At 32.5% G+C, this 11,288-nt stretch overlaps 1 protein-coding gene across 1 annotated transcript; it reads left to right on the top strand.

Moving 5' to 3' along the window:
* The first annotated feature begins 4,851 nt into the window (after positions 1–4,851).
* On the top strand, positions 4,852–8,962 carry LOC110723382 (palmitoyl-acyl carrier protein thioesterase, chloroplastic-like). The gene is made up of 6 exons (XM_021902724.1): positions 4,852–5,537; positions 5,962–6,095; positions 6,227–6,340; positions 6,749–6,926; positions 7,161–7,229; positions 8,484–8,962. The coding sequence occupies exons 1-6, from the start codon at positions 5,124–5,126 to the stop codon at positions 8,724–8,726; spliced, it is 1,152 nt and encodes a 383-aa protein (XP_021758416.1). The 5' UTR covers positions 4,852–5,123; the 3' UTR covers positions 8,727–8,962.
* The last annotated feature ends 2,326 nt before the right edge of the window (positions 8,963–11,288 follow it).

Below are 11,288 nucleotides of genomic sequence, written 5' to 3'. Positions count from 1 at the left end.
AAATATTTTAATCTGATTTTAAATGGATTGGAAATTAGACTGCAATATCTTTCCAATGACATATTATATGAATTATTTGAACTTCCGGATCAAAAGATATGATAAAAACAAAACACGTGAAAATGGTTATTAGCGTATGACGACAAGCATTAGCGCCTGGCGCTAACCTTCAGCACCTTAGCGCCAGGCCTAATGTCCAGCGTCTGGCGCTAATCGTGTTTTATTCTCGTTGAAACTCTGATTTGATTTTTTATCCATCCGACTGATTTTCTCTATAAATAGCCTCTTAAAATTCTGTTTTCGATCATCAATTCTCAACAATCATCAATTCTCAACAATAATCAACTCTCATCAAGAATTTCTTGATTCTCTCTCTCTTGTAAGCCCAATTCCAGTGATATATAATGAGGAAGTTATATATTGTAAGCCCAATTCCGATGAATAATGAGGAAGTTATGGCCAAAATACTAAATTGGGTCTGAAATGGTTTTATGGCTCAATGACCTAGTGCAGGGCCCATTAATTATTTATTGCTAAAATTATAAGGATTGATTCTAATCTTCTAGAATAATCTAGAAGGTTATTTTAAATTCTAATGAAGTTAGGATTGATAATTATCTTTTAAGAAATAAAGAATTTGGTATGAAATAAAACAAGTGTTTTATTATTATAAATCTGATTTAAAATTGATAAACACGAAGTTTAACTACTTAATTATATTAGGAAAAGGAATTCCATAAAAAAGCGCGTTTTATCTTTTAAACTAGTTTCAAACGACAACCTTGTCGCCAAACGACAGAGCTTGTCGCCATACGTGATCCTTATCGTTTCACGTTGGGTCCTATCGTTCGCGACAGGAGTCAGTTTTATTTCGATTCGAATTCTAACTCGTTTCTATCATTTCCAATCTATTTTCTCTATAAATAAGGTTGTATTTTCTTTTTTTTATTCATCAACAATCATCAATTCTCTCAAGCAATAGCTTATTCTTCTCTCTCTTTCTAAACCTTCCCTTTTACAAAATTCCGCATTCACAAGCTCTACACACGCCTAGCTAGGGGTGAGCAAAAATTTAGGGTACCCAGATATGGAACCGGAACCTGTTCGGAACCGCAGGTTCCAAACCCGGAACCTGTTTATCAGGTTCCGGTTCCGGGTAATAAAATTAGGAACCTGTTGCAACAGGTTCCGATTCCGGGTAATAAAATTTTGGATCTAGAACTTGTAGGGTACCCTGTTAGTACAGGTTCCCTATAGGGTACATGAAACCGGAACCTATATGGTATTAAAAGTTCTAGACAATTAGTGTTGGTTTGTTATATTGGAAGTACTATACTAAAGTTGTAAGCTTTTATTGTGATCATCTATTTTAAAAAAAAAATTTGTCACAATTTATCAAGTAACTATTAAACTTACTTTGACAGACAGGGTACCCAGTTTAGGAACCGAAACCTGCAGGTTCCGGTTCCGGTTCTCAATTCTTAGAAACCTGTTGCAACAGGTTCCGGTTCCGATTCCTATTTTTAGGAACCAATTGCAACAGGTTCCGGTTCCGGGTCCTGATATTTTTACAGGGTACCTTGCTACGCTCACCCCTACGCCTAGACAAGTTCGAAGTTGTCTTCGCCCTCGACGTAAAAGGTTGATAATTTCTGAGGGTTTGGTCCCAAATACTACTTCAATTATTTAAATTAATTGTTTGATTTGTTATTTCCCTTGAAGTTACTAATGCGTGTATTTTGTTATTAGAAAGAGATACGAGGCATCGAAGTAAGTAATTAGATTACTTCTTAATTATTCTTTTGATATAGAAAGCATGTTTAAATTATACTACCTCCACTTCGCATTACTCGCAACAAAGGGGTAATATTTGTGAGATAAAATATTCGTTTGTTGCGAGTAATGCGAAGCAGAGGTAGTATTAATTTTTAGTATCATGCTTAGGTTGCTTCATATTTCTTCTATCATGCTAGTATCATGTTAGGGCTAAAGATTTGATCTTTAATGCTAAATGACATGCTAGGATTTGTTTTTAAACTTGTTAGTATCATGCCTAGGATCTTGCTATTATTATTATGCTTTATTGATTCAATATGTTGCTTGATATTATGTATTATTGTTATTTCTTGATCACGTCCTCTCTTGCAGGTTTAAAGGGAATTTGTACTTGTAATCACGTTTAATAAGATAATTAATAATCTTGTTTAGGCTAATATGATTATAATTCAAGTGATCGTTAATAAAAGATTTGTTTGTGCATTAATATTTAGCCAGTATAGATTAAACAAGTTTAGGGCTAACCTATTGATTGTATGTTAGTCAGAAAGCGCACATGAATATGAGAAGAATAAAGTAGAGGCCTACTTTTAGGGCAGGTCCAATCTCTTTTAGGTTTGATTTGTACCTTCATCTCCGAATATCCAGTCATGGTTTCGAACCATTATGGAGTTAGCGATCTCATGGATCGTGAAGGGGTGTAACCTTCACCTTGTGAACGGTTTAGAAGTTCCTAAAACCTTTTGGAAACTCTTTTACTCTAGCTTCCTTCCCTTCGGGACGCCACCATGCTTAAGTGTATGATCACAGTGGGGCTCAAGTGTGGGATGCCTGAAATATTCCCAACACCTTCACACTTGCTTTAGGGATCCCTGTAATAAAGAGACAGGGCACATGATTGAGATGGTGGATCTTCTTGTACAAAGCCTTTCTTTGTCACTTGCCAAGGAGAGGCAACTCAAGAGGAATCATTAAAAGCACGTTTCAGGGATGAATTACCAAAGCTCCTGTCACAGTCCTTCTCACCATGACCTAGAATACCACACACATAGCAGAATACGGGATGCCTCTCATAAGCAATCCTGAAGGAGTGTTTTACACCTCCCCTCATCTTCAGTTCAACATAGGATTTGATCGGTTTGCTTAAATCCACAAGCACCCAAATTTGCAATGATTTATTCATGCCCTCACCAAAAAAACGGTCCATTGTCAAGAAAGTGCCCAATTTGTCTCCTAGTTTTCGTACATTCTCCTCATTATTCCTCCCTATGAAGGGAAGGTCATACACCCTAATCCAAAAAGGAATTGAGTGCAAAGGTGTTTCCAAGGGTTTAATATCTCCTTCAATATTACTTAGCACTAGCATGTCTGACAAAATCCATTGTTATGCATCCATGACATTTTCTTTATCCTTCTAGTGATGAAATTGAAAATAAAAAATATTTTTTTCGATGCAACTGACCTCTAGCCCATGTTTAGAGTTCCATAACCGTTTCATCATCGTCATGAAAGCATTAGCATTCACATTCCTGCCAGTCCAGACTTTCCTTACCACCGCGAGGGACACGCGAGCCTTCTCTTCCTCCTCCTCATACACCACCTATTCAACATCAGTATCATTGTTCCCCTCCTTTATGGTTGGGGATGATCTTCCATTTGTCTGCTATAGGTTCGAGAGACATAGTGGAATGTTCAGAAGCCATTGAGGAACACAACTCGGAGAATCGAGATGCAACCTTCGAGAACAAAAGAACAGGCTAGCAATCGATTGAAAAATCGCCCTCCCAAGGAAACCCTAGAGGGAAAATATTAGGCAAAATAATTTAGATAACTTTGTTTTAAAATAAGAAAAATTATTCAACGATCATAGCTTTTATAAAGAAAACCTGACCCTAATTTGATTTAGTTTTATGTATTTATTAATTTAGATTTTAGTTGTAGATGATGGATGACTTGATATTAATAAATTGATTTATTTCCAAATAAAAATATGTTCAAATCAAATAAAGAGTACCAAATTACCAATTAACTCACAACTTCAATATGCTCTGAATTATCCTATTTATCTATCTCACATTTGTCAAATTGTCAATTATGAACCAAAGGAGTTTATTTAGTTCATAACTAATGTAAATGTGTATTAAATCCATTTGTATATAGCATCCATGTCATGCAGGGCATTTAGGAAAACTTGTGGTAAATTTAAGGTTTTGAACAATTGTTGGTAGTAAAATAATAAGTAAAAAAAATTATTGGTGGTAATTACTAAAACGTGAATTATATATATTTTTATTATTATTATTATTTTTTTAATGGAATCATGGAGGGGAGGGAAGATTAGTCCCTTCATCTCCTTCAAGAGTGACCTGGGTTCGATCCACACCCCTTAAAATAAAGATAAATCAAAATATCCTTTGATTTGATTCTAACATACTTCCTCCGTTTTCTTTTACTTGCAACACTTCCCTAAAAAGGAAATGTCACAATACTTGCAACACACTATAGCAGGAAAGTTACTTTAGGGAAAAACTATACTATATTCCTTATTTAAAGCACATGGCCCACTAAATTACACTCCTAACAACCACTCATCCTATTTTAAAGTTTATTATATCATGTAAATCCAATATTTTTTAATTACCGCGCTAAAGGGTGTGTTGCATCTAAAAGAAAACGGATGAAGTATATATTAGCATAATTTCTTAGGTAGAAGACATTTTTGGTCATATATTATACCAAATATACTTTTGGAAATAAAATTTGGAAGAGAGATTAGATTATTCCAAGATTTACAAATCTCAAACACTTTATAAATATTTGTATAGACACATTCAAATGTAATTATGTAAAAATTCAAAGGTAAGCATGTTGTATTGTTTTGGACAAATAAGTCGTTGATCTAAACCTAAAATTTATTTTCAAAATACATTATTATCTAAACGACCAAACTTGCAAATTGGCTAATTATTACTACTATGTAACGCATTACAACAATTCATAAGTAAATAAATATATAAGCGCGTAATTTGTCGTGTAAGCTATATTTTCCCGCCAACCCGATATAGTAGTTGAGCTACTTATTAAATTCGTTCAACTTTATTAAACAACCGCATTACAATGTGTTAAATTGTCTTTCTTGTCTTAATTATTTTCATTAACATCTTTAATACACTTTGACAAGATTTAATTATTTTCCCACCAATATTTGAATATTTTTATCCTCTCAAAAACGCAAAAATCCATACATCTCCCGTCTTTTTTGCGCTCATGGTACTACAATTTTTCATAACCCAAAAAAAGTAAAAAATAAAAAACTTTCTTTCAACACAAATTAAGGCACCAAAAATATGACAACTTCAGCTAAAAGCACAAGCTTTGATTATGTAAAATCTCAACTTTTCCATTCAAGAAAGAAAAATATTGAAGTTGTGAGTAATTTTTCTCCTAGTGTAAATGGGTTCAATAAGAATTGTTTTGATGGCTCGAAATCGTTTCGATTGTACAACAGGATTCATCCGAATATAGATGTCGTGGTAAATGGAAAAAAGATCAATGGTAGTGCTAGTGTTGGTGAAACATCATACGTTGGGTTGAAGAAATGTGAAGTGATAAAGTATAAAGAGGAGGATTTAGCACAAACATGTATGTTGGGAAAATTTGTGGAAGGAAGGTTTGTTTATAAGCAAACTTTTATAATTAGATCTTATGAAATTGGTCCAGATAAGACTGCTACTATGGAAACATTGATGAATTTGTTACAGGTTGGTTAATTTCTACTATATAACAATTTTGTGAACTAATTTTATTTATTTTATTTTATTGGACTTTATTTTGTTCAACTGTTTAGGCTAGAAGACTAGTTTACTAATTAGTTAGTCATTGGAATATGAAAACTAGTTCTTTAGTTTATATTCAATTATAAGTCATTCAATTTAGTTTATATGCTAAGTTCAGATGTATATATGGACATCTTGTCACATGAGAACAAAAGGAGAAAATCTCATCTATGTTATTGTTGACTTCAAAATTTGCTAGATGTATTAGCTGCTTTGACCCAATGAACCCGATGAAGATTTAAGTTTATTATGTATGGATTGATAGTGTTTTGACTTGTGAGTATGTATTTATGGTCGAAACTCGAAACTATATCAAGCATTTAATCTTTTATTTGTGAAAATAATGCAGGAAACAGCTTTAAATCATGTAACAAGCTCTGGACTAGCTGGAAACGGGTTTGGTGCAACACGAGAGATGAGTCTTAGGAAACTCATTTGGGTTGTGACCCGTGTACATGTCCAAGTTAACAAATATAGCTCATGGTATGCTCTGGTTATGATTTCAAAAAAAAAAAAAAAATGCTCTGGTTATTCGTAATTGTTTAGTACCTTCAACGTAATCTACTACTAAATGCATGATTGACAAAAAAGATGATTAATTTCATTACTTATAGGGGAGATGTAGTTGAAATCGATACATGGGTTGATGCAGCAGGCAAAAATGGAATGCGTAGAGATTGGATTATTCGAGACTATAGAACTCAAAATGTCATAACTCGAGCAACAAGGTACAATTTAGTTTTGCTTCAAAAAAAAAAAAAAAAAAAACAGGTACAATTTAGTTCATACTCCTTCCTTTCATATTAATTTCAAATTACATGAATTTAAAAAAAAAAAGCAGGTACAATTTAGTTCATACTCCTTCCTTTCATATTAATTTCAAATTACATGAATTAAAAAAAAAAAAATTGACATACTAACTGTTTTATTGTGATCATTTTTGTACAAGTTTTTCCATTATCATATAGATTGAGATGATTTTGGTAGAAACTCTGTATTGTTAATTAATATGAAATGAAGTAAAATCATATTGAGTTATTAATACTTTATATCATTTTAACTTAATTACTTTTGTCTAGGCTATTATTTTGTCTAATTTATTTGATTTTTTGTTGATTTACATTAAAAATTGGCAGTACATGGGTGACCATGAACAGAGAAACAAGGAGATTATCAAAAATCCCAGATGAAGTTCGACAGGAAGTCGAACCCTTTTATTTAAATCGATATGTATTTGCAAATGGAGATGATGATCCTGATAAAATCAACAAACTCACTGATGACACAGCTGATATTATTCAATCTGGCTTAGCTGTAAGTAATTCTTTAATTTCTCATCAATAATTGAAAATTTTTATGCTATATGATTTTGAGCGAATATGTACATGGTATTTATGGGACCAAATGTGATATATATGGTAAGATAAGGAAAGAAACACGGTATAAACTGTTAGTAGAGCGATTCAACCAAAAGCTTAAGCTAATGGTTGAGGTCCACGAATATATTTTATACTCTATTAATATATTGATTTTTGGTTATAAATGCAGCCTAGATGGAACGATATGGATGCTAACCAGCACGTAAACAACGTCAAGTACATTGGCTGGATTTTGGAGGTAGGTTTTCATTATTTCATAGGATTTATAGTCCTTCTGTCCTAAACTAATTACAACAATATAATTGACAATTAATTTTAAATTATAACTTGACTTGTTATTTGAATATGATGTAAGTTGAGGACGCCACGACATAGATGAGGCAGTGAGGGGGCGTTTGCCACCCTCATTTTTTTTTTGATTTTTGATTTTTTTTTTGTTTAAGAAAATTTTTCAATGAATTGTACATTTGTACAACTATGATGGTTGTAAATCGAACAATAAGTAACCGGTGGTTGTTAATTGACAAATATTGAAGGATGGAAGGTTGGTGATATATAGTAAGAGTGGTTATGCATTCAATGGCAACTGGCAAATGTTGTTCAATGTGGTAGGAGTGGTTGTTGATGTTTGGTGGTGGCGGTATGTTGTTGATGGAGGCTGATTGTTAGTGGTAGTGAGAGTCAAGGGTAGTTCTGAGCATGTGCAGGGTGGTCGATCGTACAAACCCCTAAGTGAAACTACTAGGGTCCTGATTTTTTAATTTAGTAACATATTTATCCTATAAAAATGATTTTAGGGTTCAATTTAACAAAATTACACCGGACCACTTTCAGTGTTAGCATTTATAGCCCCGTCTCTAGTGAGAGTGGATGAGGATAGAGAAGGTGATCTTAGTGATCTGTTTTATTACTGATTTTTTTTATTTTTTAAATTACTACCTATATACTTCGCATATATAAATCGAAATCGATTGATGTCGAAAACAAGTAGACCATGGTGCCGATTTTGGATCCATACAGTATGCTTTAGGAACCTATCCTAGCTCATAAAATTATGGGCCCATAATCAACCAAGTACTATTACACCTTTTTTCAAAATGGGTACCAAATAGAACCAGCTCTCAAGTCTCAAAGTAGGTTCTTAGCCTATAGTTTTGGTAGTTTCATTTTTTTTTCATATATTTCCTCCGTTTTTTAAATGAAAAACTTCTAAGTTGACAAATAGAAATCCGGACATGTGGTATAGGTCAATTATGCAGAGTCAACATACTTAAAACAACTTAACCCCATTTAAGCAACTTTTTTTTGGGGGAGGGGGGGTTAGAGAGCCACAAGGACAGGGATGAGAATCGATTACAGAATCTTCTGGAGCCGAGAGGGAAACTCTAACCACTTAAGCTATCCCTCACTCTCTGAAGCAACAATTTTTAAGTATGAAGCAACAATAATAACTTCTTTACATGGGCTGACCAAAATTTGAATTTGCTTGCAGAGTGTACCATTGAATGTGTTGCAAGATTACGACATGACAAGCATGACACTAGAATATCGACGTGAATGTAGGCAAGCCAACGTACTTGAATCCTTGACTACCATGAAAAATGCTGATCCTTTAACTACCATTACCAAAGATATTGAAAGCACTCATCTTCTTCGTATGCAAGATGATAGAGCTGAGATCGTTCGAGCTAGAACAAAATGGCTTCCCAAAAATATGATAGATCAACAACCTTGAAATTTAAATTTGATTACAATGAAGATGCATTCTATTTCTTATTATTTTAATTGGTTTCCCTTGGATTTTAGATTAGGTTATTTGTATGAACGGATCCATGATCATAGTAAGGAGACAGATTTTAAACAATTCAAACACTATTATGTTAACTTCAATTCATCTGTAATATAATGTTTTTTGTGATAGTATTGAGAAGAGTCCTTAAATATATCATAAAACAGCATGATTTTAAGCTACTACTAGCTTTCTTACCTCTTACGTTATCATAATTTAGTAACAAGACAAGGGATGGATACATTATATTGTGTGTGTCATCATTAGGAATTTAGATAATGAAAGGAATTATAATTTAAATTTATTTTTAATACATTCACGTAAACAGACCAGTAAAACAACGGTATTTACAGAGGACAAGGAGACGGGATTTTTTAGCTTAGGTGTTTATATAAATCATATATTTTCTTCTCCGGCGTTGTATCCAAATAAAATAAATAAGAATTTGAATTCCATAATTTAATGCAACCTAATGGTAATTAGCCTAACGTGGGCCAACATAATATGATCAACCTTTTAAAACCTAATGGGGTTGTTTCATGACATTCTCAAGCCTAAAAGAAGATACGCCTGCTGTTTTTTGGGCTTCACATGATCACAGCTCTTTGGATCAAACTGGCTTTGAAGCTCACGCCTTGCCTGGACTCATACACAGACTTAGGCATGAGCTCTAAAAACTACTAGTGATCATTAAAAAAATTACAATGGCCACCAACGGCAAAAAGTCAAAAATAAAGGGCTCGCGCGCGATGGGCACGAAAGAGTTAGCTCTTGCATAAAAGTTGTATTAGCGCATAGTTACATCTTTGGTTTGGGTGGTAGATCTGGTAGTTTTAATACGTATTATTTGGTTTATGTGCCTATATAGTGGTTTTGTAGAAATATAAAAAAGCCACCAAAATCTTTAATGATAATTATTTTGTAAAACCCTCAAAAGTTTTGCAGTGTTATTTCAAAATTATTATTAAATAATATTTGATTGATTTGCATCCCTTCATATCTTAAGCTAGTTTAGAACTCTTAATTGATTTACATGATTCAATAATACTTAACGTATTTTTCTTCAAACGAATTTTTTGTGAGCTCGGTGATACGGAGTAATAATATGTGAAATGTTCGTTGTAGCTAAAAACTTAATAATGTAAGTTCAATGTTCTACGACCATCTAATATCTATATCTAATACTAAAGCAATAATCACTTAGTTATATTTTTTCTCTTAAATTCTCTCCATATTTAATACATTTTTTTTCTATCATTGATTTCCTTCGATTTTAGGATTTTAAAGTTATTTACACCTCTTGATAACATCTGCTCAAATATCATTATTTAATATGAATGTCATTTAAATTTCACGTTGTTTATGTGCGTGCCATCAAATAATGTACAATTAAAAAGCTAATAAACCTTAACAATATTTATAATAATTAAAGGACAACAAAATTGTAAATAAGAAGAGCAACCACGAAGCAGTAAAAATAAATCATCTCACGGTAATAAACAAAGTCTTCGTACATACAATTTTGTTTCCTTTTTAAATAACAATAATAACATATGAAGTACAAAACATTATAATTTTTTTATTTTAAAAAAAGGCATTACAAGTTTTTGTTAAAAAAAACTTTGTATTAATTTATGGTATGTTTAACGAAAAAAGAACCCAATTAAATAATTAATGAGAGTAAACATATTACTGAATATATATTTTTGTACATATTTTTGAGGGTATAGTTGGTAGCACACTATTCCTAAGAGTTATTTTCTACTTTTCATAAGGTAGGGATTTAACATAATTGATACAATGTGGTTGAAGAGAATCATATAAATAAAAGTGTAAATGTTGTAATATCAACCAATAACACAAGGAAAATTTGATAATTACCACCATCTATATAGTAGGCAAAATTGAAAATACCACCTCACGTTTTTAATTTTTTTAAATTACCACTTAGTTTTTTCCAAAACTTTTTAAACTCCCACCTGTTTGATGAATGACGTTATCATGGGGCCTAATTTCGCGTTTTCCCTCTCTTTCCCTCTCTCCTCCCTCGAATTACCCTGTCTCCCTTGCCCAAATTGCATGATTTAATTGTGTTTTTGCCCCAATTACTTGTTTAATTGTCCAATTTTCATTTTATAAATCCTAATTTTTCAATTTTAGCAAAACCCCTTAATTGATTACCCACAAACCCTAATTACCCTATTCAATTCAATTCGAAATAGGTAAGATTGCAGAAATGTAAACCTAATTTGAGTAATTGAAATCGAATTTCAAAGAAGAATTCGAAAAATGGGAGAAGGAAGGCAAGGAAACAGTGAATTCGATGGAGGTGAGAGGAAAAACGCGAAATTGGGCCCCATGATGACATCATTCATCAAATAGGCGGGAGTTTTAAAAGTTTTCGAAAAAAACTTTAAAAAAAAATTATAAAAAATAAAAAATAAAAAAAATAAATTGAGGTGGTAATTTAAATTTTGTCTACTATAGATGGTGGTAATTATCAAAATT

The sequence above is a fragment of the Chenopodium quinoa genome, unplaced genomic scaffold, assembly GCF_001683475.1.
Source record: "Chenopodium quinoa cultivar QQ74 unplaced genomic scaffold, ASM168347v1, whole genome shotgun sequence".
NCBI lineage: Eukaryota > Viridiplantae > Streptophyta > Magnoliopsida > Caryophyllales > Amaranthaceae > Chenopodium > Chenopodium quinoa.
Note: the sequence above shows the minus strand (reverse complement) of the source record. Positions and strands in the feature narration are given on the sequence as shown.

What these genes read in the sequence shown, in the direction of transcription:
- LOC110723382 (XM_021902724.1), top strand. Translation starts at nt 5,124, where the DNA reads ATGACAACTTCAGCTAAAAGCACAAGCTTTGATTATGTAAAATCTCAA. An exon ending in CATTGATGAATTTGTTACAG is followed by an intron (nt 5,538 to 5,961) that starts GTTGGTTAATTT and finishes AAAATAATGCAG; the next exon opens with GAAACAGCTTTAAATCATGT. An exon ending in GTCATAACTCGAGCAACAAG is followed by an intron (nt 6,341 to 6,748) that starts GTACAATTTAGT and finishes AAAAATTGGCAG; the next exon opens with TACATGGGTGACCATGAACA.